The sequence below is a fragment of the Oratosquilla oratoria genome, chromosome 5 (assembly GCF_046742065.1).
Source record: "Oratosquilla oratoria isolate Oo_2021 chromosome 5, ASM4674206v1, whole genome shotgun sequence".
In the NCBI taxonomy this organism is placed as follows: Eukaryota; Metazoa; Arthropoda; class Malacostraca; order Stomatopoda; family Squillidae; genus Oratosquilla; species Oratosquilla oratoria.
The window spans coordinates 69,912,548-69,924,665 of NC_134781.1; the positions used below are offsets into that span (position 1 = coordinate 69,912,548).

At 36.2% G+C, this 12,118-nt stretch overlaps 1 protein-coding gene across 3 annotated transcripts in view; it reads right to left on the reverse strand.

The window, feature by feature from the left end:
- Positions 1 to 5,481, reverse strand: part of Pink1 (PTEN-induced putative kinase 1) — a 14,365-nt gene extending 8,884 nt beyond the window's left edge. Inside the window, exons 1-3 of one of the 3 annotated variants that reach the window (XM_076185362.1) lie at positions 5,346 to 5,481; positions 4,831 to 5,038; positions 1 to 74 (exon numbers count right to left, since the gene is read on the reverse strand). The exon at positions 1 to 74 is cut by the window's left edge and continues 256 nt beyond it. In XM_076185362.1, the coding sequence (XP_076041477.1) occupies positions 1 to 74; positions 4,831 to 4,938 (182 nt within the window). In that variant the 5' untranslated portion in view covers positions 4,939 to 5,038; positions 5,346 to 5,481. Of the gene's footprint in view, positions 75 to 646; positions 822 to 4,830; positions 5,039 to 5,312 lie in introns of those variants that run through there. The other 2 variants (XM_076185361.1, XM_076185363.1) reach the window with 2 other exon arrangements.
- Positions 5,482 to 12,118: the final 6,637 nt, after the last annotated feature.

Genomic DNA, 12,118 nt, shown 5'->3' on the forward strand with positions numbered 1-12,118 from the left:
GTTCCTACAGCACCTGCTCCTGCAACTGTTGCTGAATCTGCGGCTGTAGGGCCAGACCCCAGCCTAGCTTCAAGCTTTGGAAAATAGAAATACAAAATTTTATTTTTCATCCCATTCCTTTAGGCATATGAACAGTGCATACACAAACAAAACTGTGGGTACTACACAAAATGCTAAATCATTAAAGCATGTAAACATAAAAGCTCTCAAAACACAAGTACAGTGAGACCTCTCATTAACGGATGTTAATTAGCTGCATTTGCGGTGTTTTGGAGTGGTTTTTGGGTGGCATAGTGATTGCACGCACTAAACAACAGCACCGAAAACAACGCAAACACAGCTAATTAACATCCGTTAATGAGAGGTCTCACTGTATAGCTAATTCAAGTATGATAGGCAATGACCAACCCTATAATGTATACTTTAAAATCATACATTTCAATATAATGGCATAGAAAGAAAAAAAAATATATATATATAAAATATATCATAATACATTAACTAATATTATTAACATCATGACTTAGTGGGATGTTCCTATGGTACCTCCTAATCTGAAAAGAACAATCTTCAAATTGGTGGTGTGTTAGTGACCCATAAACAGATCTAACAAATGTAATGCCCCAAGATAAAATAGAATATCTACCATAAGGTGTGTTGCTTTCAACAATGAAAAAAGGGGAGTAGAGGTTGTGTCTGGATCTCTTCCCCATCAAAATATTCTTCCAAACAGAATAAAACCACAATTATGACAAACATGGGGGAAAACTAGGAGAGGTCTACACAAGACTGTCCTAGAGGGAGCTGCAGATCACAGGATGTACTGCACTGATAAACATCCTGACACTAGGAAAAACCTAAAGTGGGCTCTGACATTTGGAACATTTTTATCCCACAGGATGAGAGAACAGTATACCAGGGGACAACCTAGCACATTTCTTTGTCCATGAAAAAGGTCAACCAGTCGGATACCTGGAAGACATGGGTCTTCTCCAAAAGATCAATCAATCTGTTGATCAAGGTCCCTCTTGCAGGAAACCTATGGCTCCCATGTAACTGACAATAGCCATTAAATTGGCACACAAGAACATTCAAAGAAGGGATTTGTGTTGTTGTCATGGTAAGGTTCAAGCAGGACTGCATACGACGAAGTGTTGTTATCTCCTCTGTGATGACTGCATATGGACAATTCGTTTCTGTGGCCAGGCCTATTCTGTGTCGGTAATGTTTAAAGTTGGAAGGTATGGTTCATCCTTGTCATGGGAAGGACTTCTTTGCAGGGCTAATATTTGGGAATGTTTGATGGAGTATGAAGCCTGTTCGGCAATCTCAGTGTTTCTTTTGTGATCCAAGTGCGTATGTTTTTATGTGCATATGTTGTGTATGGGCTCAGTTTCAGTAAGTGAGTAAGAGTATGTTGTGTATGGGTGACCTGTTGTAGAAGTTTGAGTAGTACACTGCCTTTTTTTTTCAGCTGGTTGCACTTGTGTTATGTGATAGGATGGATGTGTGGGACTGAGGCACAGAACTGTGTGCCTATCATTTTCATGAACTGGATTTTGATTTGTGTGTAGATATTCTATTGGGGTAGTTATAGTGCACCTTATTACTCTTAGATCTCTGTTGTGTGTATTTTTAGGGGTTCTATGTTTTTTTTCACTGCCGAAAACAACACCTGGAATTAGTAATGTGTGATTCTTATGAGTTGCTTGTAACCAGCAGTTTCTTTCGGTTAACCAAAACCCATTCATGCTACTATTCTTAGTTTGTTTACTTTCTTGTTGATTTTCACTGTCAGGTCTTTGATGTGTGGGCTAAAGGACAATGAGTAACAAGGTGACTAAATGTTTGATCATACAACTTTTAATTCTTGATTTCCAGTTCTCAAGCTTAAAAGTTTTATCTAGCACCAGATACTTTCAAGCTGTGGCTCTAAAGTGTTTATAACTGTTGCCTCGAGTTTCCCAGATTGTACACCCATAGACCCACAGTGCCTGCCAATGGTATTTAGGTCCTCCCACAGTGCTCTCTGGAAAGATTCTGGACTGTTGCCTGTATTTGTGTGGTACTACTCATTTGCCATCAACAGCTGAGAGTTACAGGAGAGTAGCAGTGTGTGTGTGTGTGTGTGAATTTACTTAGCTGTATCTTACGGGAAGGGGAGCTATGCTTGTGGTGTCCTGTCTTTGTATCTCACAGTGTCTAGTTTGCTCTTAAATTCATGTCTAGTTTTTGCACACGCTATTGTATTATGATTATCTAGTTTCCAGATATCCACCACTCTGTGTGGAAATTTTTTCTTTCTTTTTCCAAGTCTCTTCTATAACTATCCTTTTTGAGTTTCTTTTCATGTCCCCTTGTATTTCTCTTATCCCAATTTAGTAAGTCCTCTCTATCAAGGACTTTTGTGCCTTTCATGATTCTGTAAATGGTCAGCAGGTCGCCTCTTTCTCATCTTTGTTCCAAAGTTGGTAATTTCAATTAACCAGTCTCTCCTCATATGTTAATGTGGGTGTGATTCACCATGGTCTTGCATCACGTGTTGGACTCGTTATTGACAGCTATTTCCCTCCTGGAAGAGAGCTCAGAGCTCATATAAGACTGATCTATGGGTAATGGTGTGACCTTACATGCACACACACACCCAACTCCCGCCCATGAGAGTTGGAGTAACAACCTGCAGTGCAGTGATACTGAAATTATTTCAGCCCTGGGCGGGATTTGGACCCAGACTGCCGAAGTGGCATAGTGTGTGTGTGTGTGTGTACCTAATTGTAGTATACAGGAAAGGAGCAAGGCTCATTGGGTCCTCTCTCCTATTTTCTAATTTTCTAACATACCAAGGGTCAAATTCATGTATGGTTTAAAATTAATCTATACCATTGATTTCCAATTATTATATTTAGATTTGAACTCATGTATTGTATATGAATGTGTGTTAGAGTGTATCTACCTCGTTGTATTTTATGGGAAAGGGAGCTATGTTTGTGGTGACTCGTCTTTCTACCTTGCAACATCTATTATGTTCTTAAATTCTTGTATGGTGTTTGTACACATTACTGTTTCATCCATTTTGTTCCAGACATCCACCACTGTGTGTGGAATGCTGTTCTTTTTTTCAGATCTCTTCTATAACTATCCTTTTTGAGTTTCTTTTCATGTCCTCTTGTATTTCTTCTATCCCACTTTAATAGGTCTTGTCTGTCAGGGATTTCCATGCCTTTCATGATTCTGTAAATGGCCAATAGATCACCTTTTTCTCTTCTTTGTTCCAGTTTAGACAATCTTTGTTCGTATGTCAATTTTGAAAGTGTTGGGGCCATCTTTGTCATTACTCTTTGGATTCTTTCTATTTTCCTTATATTCTTTTTTGTACTGGATGTCCACAGTGTTGCAGCATACTCCAATCTTGGTCTTATCAGCGTGACTAGTATTTTCTTTACCATTACCTCATCCAAGTAATTAAAAGCCACATTTATTGATCTTAGTAAATTGTAGGTTTCTCTGACTATTTTGTTCATCTGCTTGTCTTTGTTGCGAATAACAGTTTTTTTTTACGTTTTGAAAAGTCTATCTAAGAAATGCATCTGAAAGTCCCTGTGATCAGACTTTGCACCATGTTTAAAGAAGTTCTTATATTCTGAGGAGTAATGCCACATGAAAGCCTCTGAATCCTCATCTATCATATTGTCCGAACACTCCAATCTGTCAAACATATCGTCACTGTATTCGAATTGTTTATCGTTCTCTAGAGTTGATTTGAAGGCGATCACCTTCCTTTGGAACTCGCGTATAGATGCTTTCACGTTCAAGGTCTTGATGTCAGCGTACAATCCAGGGAACATTTTACTGTGCTCATCCCTTAGTCTAGCTACCAACACCTTATCTTCTTTGTTATACCCTTGGTAGCCATTAGCCACTTCCATAGGTACCTCTGTCTACTCTTCTTCGGCATTTCGTCTCCTGGCATCATATCAATAGTCGGTATTGTACAGCTAATCACCCTTACGGAAGTGTCCCCCAAACACCATCACCACAGAGGCCATTTCAGAATCATTTTGAAAGAGTTATATTTTTATTTATATACAACCTAAGCTTCACATCCTTTCTGTTCAGCCATCCATGATGTCATTTTGATACAGTTGTCCCACAAGTGACAATGTAAACAAGGGAAGAATAAGGAAAAATTTGTACACAAATGCTTCAGAACACGAGTTTCTAAGACACAACCACTCTTCTCAACAAAATGACTTGGACAGATAGTCATAGATTTTAAAATAAATTTACACTATTATTTTATTTCTTTATCTTAATATTCTGGTTTGCTCATGTCCATATGTGATGCATTCTGTTACCCCAAATTATGATTTACTAAATTCTGAAAGGCTACCCTTCCTATGGGGAAAAGAATTTTTGGTATGGAATTCTGAGTTATCAAAGGTTTAAGGTATATAATATCAATCTTAGCACATAATGCTCTTAGCAATCTTTCCTTTAAATTATAATCAATTAAACGAACATTTCACCAGTGCCTCCTTGGCTTTGAAACACTTTCCATTTATTAAAAAAACTTAACCTTTTTAATTCAGACCTTGGACATAGCTGCATATCATCTAAACTTTCTGTCAACAAAATTTGACACTTTCTCAAAAACTAAACTTTAACAACTAAGGAATGACTTCTATTCTATTACCCCAAGAAATTAGGAACTGACACCCTAAAATAAGCATATAATTAAGGATACAATACTTAAATTATTGTAATCTTTGCACTGCCAAATTATTTAATTAAATTTGGTAAAATACCAATTAAAAAAAAAAAAATCCTTACCTTGCTCAGTTTGTTTTGCTGAACTGGCTTTAAGCAATTGGGACATGTAAGGTGCTGCACAAAACGGCGGCCGTGTTCCACGGCATTCTTTATTACTACCCTTATCATTTTTTCGGGGGCAAAGGTGCACTTAATCTAAGATGAGGACTAGAAATATGGTCACGCCTACTTATGGGTTCATTGCAACTTTCGACTCCAAGGCCACTTGCTGTAATAAAGTAACACATTGATTTACATTTGAATACAGTTTTGTGGAAAAGAAAGAAATGTTCAGAATTAACTATGTGCCGAACACACTTATTCACACTGTCGTTTGCACAATGAATTGCAATGGTTCCATCAAAACAATAACAAGTTGCAACTAGCCAAATACCAAAGACAAAGTACATACGCAATACGGGTTGGGAACAAATATCATGAACTAAAATGTATTTGCTCAAGATTAAATGAAGAACTGAGTGCACCTTGGGAGTTTTACTTACAATAAATTAGGGGACATCGAAATTAACGCTTACATTGCTGTCAATTGCACTGTAGTGTCGTGTCGTTTCTGTCGTAGGTGTTATCTGGAGTTTACTTGCCAGATGTTTTTAGCCGACTCATAAAAACGTCGTACATTTAAACGAAAATGTCGTACTGCATAATTTCCTCCTCTATATAAAAATGTCAATCTATGTTATTTAAATAAGAAAATCTTCACATGTAAGATTCAATTACTAGATATATACTCACACATTGTGTGATGAGTGATATCAATCAGATTAGATTGGATGATATCCAAACTGTCATTATCCGTGAAGTATACCGGGAAATGAATGTAGAATACAACTCAATATCCTGACAATTTTATTTTGATTTAAATATATGGGTTTGTACCATCACAATCTGTGTTGGGCATTACTGACAATTGTGTTTGTGAGCTATTAATAATTTTGCTTACGTAAAGTGAATTACCAGGATCAAGGTTATACTTAGTAACCACCTTATCGCAATATAGTTTCACCCATACAGCGTTCAGTTGTTATACCCGTGAATTCACAAATACCACCATGCAGTTTGTGTGCATTTACCAAATTACTATATGCTGGATATGAGCGATCGTCGTGGAATAGTCTCGATGACCTTCCATTGATTTGTTTTCTGTTCCCTTACGTGCCTGGACAGGTTCTCATATTTTGTCACAAATCAATATATTACTGCGGAATATTCTAATTCTTAATATCCAGCATTCCGTCTTTTTAAGTTTCTTGCCAGTCCTCTTTATATTATTTCATCCCATACTAATAGAACTTCGTCATTTTTGCCCGTAGGCTACCTCTCATTGTTCTAAAGACATCAGTGATGTCACCTCCGTCTTACATTGAAGCCAATCACGATTTGACCAGATACATTTGGTGTGAGTTTTTAATGTGTATTATCATGGTACACAGTAAAAGCTACGCTCATATCCCACCATTGTGCCTTCATTAATAAAATTACATAACTGGGTCATAATTTAATTACCTACACGCTGAATCATGTAAGCCAAAAAGTTTGTATATGTTATATAAATCTGACAAGCTCTATCACCCACCACAAAATAAATATCCTCCTGGAGGGTAATAGCTGTCGATCACGAGTCCAACACGTGATCCAAGACCATGGTGAATCACACATACACACACACACACACACTTTCAACGAACGGACGGCTTGAAGAACGTTCTGAAGAAAAGTGAAGATTGTGGATCCCAACGCAAAGAGAAGTGCCTTTTTGTATTTACAGGGTGGGGGGAAATTGCTCGTGGGGTAGTGGGAAAGAGGAGAAGGGGAGGGATTACTGAGGGAAATGGAAGGAAATGAGGAAGGAGTAGACTTGGCCCAGAGAGACAGGCGAAAGGTAAACAAAAGGATCCCCAACGACGATGAAAAGTCTAATAAAAATGTAAAGATTAAAAGTATAGATAAGAGCAATACAGTAGAAAGTGATGAGAATATTTTCCAGGGATTTAAAGAGGGTGGGGGGGACACAACCCCCCCCCCCCCCGACTGACAAGACTAGAAGAGAAGGTCGATAAGATGATCGAGGACTTGGAGCGTAGGTTCGGTCATGTTAACAATATTATAAGGAGGGTTGAAAAATTGGAAGAACTAGAGAAGGCGAACAAAAACTTAACTGATGAAATAGAAAACCTGAAAAGACAGTTAAAAGAAGTAAAGGTGGAGAATGAGGAATTGAAGAAGAATAGTAAAGAAAACAGAGAGGGATGGAAGTCGATAAAAGAAAACAGTAAAGTTGCATTTACTGATATAATTAAACAGCAAATGAGAGAACAAACTGAAGACTCAGTTATTAAAGTAATGAGACAGAAGGAGAATATAGTAAGAGACTTAGCTGACAAAAAGAAATGTATAATTATATTAGGAATGGAAGAGAAACATAACCCAGATAGAACCTCAAGAACCAATGAGGAAAATGAAAAAGTAAGCAGTTTACTAAAATTAGTTCAGGAAGATGAACCAGAAATTATGAAGGAAATTGAGGAAAAATTCAGACTCGGAAAGTATAGTAAAGATAAGACCAGACCAATTAAGATTAAATTCAGATCACAAACGACGGCAGAGAATATCTTATCCAAAACAGGGAAACTAGCAACAAGTGAACAATATAAAAAGGTATGGATAAAAAGGGAAATGAATAAAGAGGAAAGAGAGGAAGAAAAGCAGAAAAGACTTGAAGCTAAGACAAAAAACGAGAACAGAACGGAGTCAGAGAAAGAGATTCTATTGGAGAGTAGTGAATATGAAACTAAGGCAGTTCGACATACAAGAGAAAAACAAAAGGGAAACAGAGAACACAATGGAAGTGACAGAAAACTAAGAGTGTCTTACACAAATATAGATGGATTAATAACAGGATTGAATGAGCTGAATGATTATTTGAAAGAAAAAGAACCGGACATAATGGGAATTGTAGAAACAAAATTAAAAGGCCCACTACCACCCAACAGTGTAGGACATGATGCATAATTATTGGATTAAAAACAGAGAGAAAAAGCAAGGGGGTGGAGTTATGTTCCTGACTAAGGATATAAACGTGAAGGGTGTCATATATGGAAAGAATATAGTAGAGATGATTATGATAGAAGTGGAAGACAGAGATAAGAAGAGCAGAAAATTTGTGATTAATTATGTGCCACCGAAAACAGCCTCATGGGAGGAGAGTGAACATAAAAGTATGTTAGAGGACACAAAGATAACATTAAATAAAATAATGGAAGATGGAGGAAGAATAGTTATAATGGGCGACTTCAATTGCAAAGAAATCTGCTGGGAAGATATGACAGTAAAGGGTGGAGATGGCTCATGGGGAAACGCTCTACTTGAGATGATTACTGACCATACAATGACACAATGGATACAGGAGAACACTAGGTATAGAAATGAAGAAGAACCATCGAGACTAGACTTAATAATTACATCTGAACCTAGAATAGTGGACAAGATTGAATATAAAACACCAATAAGCAAAAGTGACCACATATTGATTGAACTGGAACTTAATGAAGAAAAATATAAGAAAAGAAATGAGCAATATAGAAAAGGAAGAATGATGTATGAAAAAACAAACTTTGATAAAATAAGAGAATTCTCTCAACAAGAAAACTGGGAAGAAATATACAAAGAAGAAACAACAGTGGAAGAGAAATGGAATATTTTGACAAAAATTTACAAAAAAGGAGTGGAAAAGTATGTCCCAAGACAAAAACAAGAAAAAGAATATGTAAAATGCTGGTACAACAAAAGTTGTAGGGAGCTAAAAGACAAAAGAGACAAAGCCTGGACAAGATGGAAAAAAGACAGAAGACCTGAAAAATGGAAAATATATACCGGTTATAGAAATGAATATGTACAAACGTGCAGAGAGGAAAAGAGAAAATATGAAAAAGATGTCATAGAAAAGTGTAAAGATCAATCAAAACTATTCTACAGATTTGTAAACAATAAACTGAAAAACAAACAAGACTTGGAGAAATTAAGACAAGAGGGAGTTGAATACACTGAGGAAATGGAAATGGCGGAAATTATGAACAAACATTTTAAATCAGTGTTTACAAGGGAGAACATACAACCTGAAGAGATTGAATGGAAAGAGAAAGTCCCCCCTATGGAAGAAATAGAAGTAACAAAGAATGAAATATTGAGAGTAATCTTGATGTCAGAAAATCGCATGGACCAGATGATATAGCAAACTGAATTCTGAAAGAATGCAGGAATGAACTGGCAGACAAAATACATAGCATACTAAACAGTTCCTTGAAAGAAGGAAAAGTTCCAGAAGATTGGAAAAAAGCAAATATAGTACCTATATATAAAGGAGGAAATAAAGAAGAACCTACAAACTATAGACCAGTCTCCCTAACAAGTACAATAGCAAAAATTTGTGAAAGAATTATCAAAAGTAGATGGGTAAAATATTTAGAAAAAAAACAAAGTGTTAAATCCAAGGCAATTTGGATTCAGACAAGGACGATCATGCGTCACCAATTTAATATGTTTCTATTCAAGGCTAATAGATATAATACAAGAAAGAGATGGATGGGCGGACTGTGCATTTCTAGACCTAAAGAAAGCTTTTGACAAAGTACCACATAAGAAGTTGCTTAAGAAATTAGAAACTGAAGGAGGAATACAGGGCAAACTACTAAATTGGATGGAAGACTTTTTGCAAGAAAGAAAAATGAGAGTAGTGATAAGAAACCAGCACTCAAAATGGGATGAAGTAATAAGCGGTGTTCCGCAAGGGACAGTTCTGGCCCCAATAATGTTTGCTATATATATTAATGATATGGATGAAGGAATAGAAAGCTATATGAGCTTCTTTGCAGATGATGCAAAACTACTGAAAAGAGTGGAAACTGAAGAAGATTGTGAATCACTACAGAGAGATCTAAATATAGTACAGGAATGGAGTAGGAAGTGGGAGATGGAGTTCAATACAAAAAAGTGTAGTATAATGGAATTTGGAAAAAGCAAAAACAGAATAACAGGAGCATATAAATTGGGAGAAGAAGGAATAAAAAAAGTAGAAAATGAGAAGGACCTGGGAGTCATTGTTATGAATAATATGTCACCTGAGAAACATATAAATAAGATTTTTGGAGAAACTTATAATTTAATAAGAACAATCAAAGTTGCATTTACATACCTGGATGAAGAAATGGTGAAGAAAATCCTAATCACCCTGATAAGACCAAGATTGGAATATGCAGCAACGATATGGTCACCAAGTACAAAAAAATGTATAAAAAAAACTTGAAAGAATACAAAGAGCAATTACAAAACTGGCACCAACGCTCTCAAAACTATCATATGAAGAGAGACTAGAAAAACTTGAACTACAGACACTAGAGCAAAGAAGAGAGAGAGGAGATTTGATAGCTATTTACAGAATCATGAAAGGCATATAAATTACTGATAGAGAGAATCTGATAAAATGGGATAACAGAAATACAAGAGGACACGGAAAGAAAATAAAAAAAGATAGCTATAGAAGAGACTTGAAAAAGAACAGCTTTCCTCACAGAGTAATAAACAGTTGGAACAAATTAGATGAGAAAGTGGTGTGTGCAAAAACAATACATGAATTTAAAAATAGTTTAGATAAAATGAGATATGAAGACGGGACCCCACGAGCATAGCTCCCCTTCCCGTAAAATACAACTAGGTAAATACACACTTTCGTCGGATTCACGGCGTGTATTGGAACTCCGGAAAAAACGCATTTCTCGTGGATCTCAACTACGAGGAAGTACCTCATTGTATTTGTAGGGAAGGGGAAAACTCGTGGTGTAGTAAAAAGGTAATGAAAGGGGAGAAGGGGAGGGATTACTGAGGCAAATGGAAGAAAATGAGGAGGGAGACGAACGGGCTCCCCCTGACAGCAGAAAACATGTAAACAAAAGGTCAGCTGACGACACTGGGGAAATCGAAAATATCAGTAAAAGCATTAGGGTTTGAAATATAGATAAGAGCAGCACAATGGGAGGTGAAGATAATAATTTCCAGGGATTTAATGATGGGGGGGGGGAGAATACCAACCCCTCCCGATTAGCAAGACTAGAGGAAAAACTTGAAAAAAATGACCGAACATTGAGAGAAGAGGTTCGGTAACATAGCAAAGATTGCGCAGAGAGTTGAAAAATTGGAAGAATTAGAGAAGGTAAACAAAAACTTAACTAAAGAAATAGATTTAAAAACACAGTTAAAAGAAGTAAAAGTGGAGAATAAGGAATTAAAGAGGAATAATAAAGACAATAAAGAGGCCATAACAAAAGAAGCACAGGGTTGAAAGAAAATCCAAGAAAACAGTAGAGTTGCAATTACTGACATAATTAAACAGCAAATGAAAGAACAAACTGAAGACTCAGTTATTAAAGTGATGAGACAGAAGGAGAATATAGTAAGAGACTTAGCAGATAAAAAGAAATATATAATTATATTAGGAATGGAAGAGAAACATAACCTAAATAGAACCACAAGAATCAATGAGGAAAAAGAAAAAGTAAGCAGTTTATTAGAATTAGTTTAGGAAGATGAACCTGAAATAATGAAACAAATTGAAGAGATGTATAGGTTCGGAAAGTATAGTACAGATAAGACCAGACCAATTAAGATTAAATTCAGGTCACAAACGACGGCAGAGAAAATCTTAGCAAAAACAGGGAAACTAGCAGCAAGTGAACAATATAAAAAGGTATGGATAAAAAGAGAAATGAATAAAGAGGAAAGAGAGGAGGAAAAAAGAAAAGACATGAAGCTAAGGAATAAACGAGAACAGAACAGTCAGAAAAAGATAAATTCTATTGAATATGAAAGTAAGGAAATACGACATACTAGAGAAAAACAAAAGGGAAACAGAGAATACAATGGAAGTGGCAGAAAACTAAGAGTATCTTACACAAATATAGATGGATTAATAACAGGATTGAATGAACTGAATGAATTGTAGAAACGAAATTAAAAGGTCCACTACCACCCAACAGTGTAGGACATGATGCATATAATTAATTATTGGATTAAAAACAGAGAGACAAAACAAGGGGGTGGAGTTATGTTCCTGACTAAGAAGGATATTAACGTGAGGTGTGTCACATATGGAAAGAATACAATAGAAATGATTATGATCGAAGTGGAAGACAGATGATAAGAAGAGCAGAAAGTTTGTGATAAATTATTTGCCTTCAAAAACAGCCTCGTGAGAAGAGAGTGAACATAAAAGTATGTTAGAAGACACAAAGATAACATT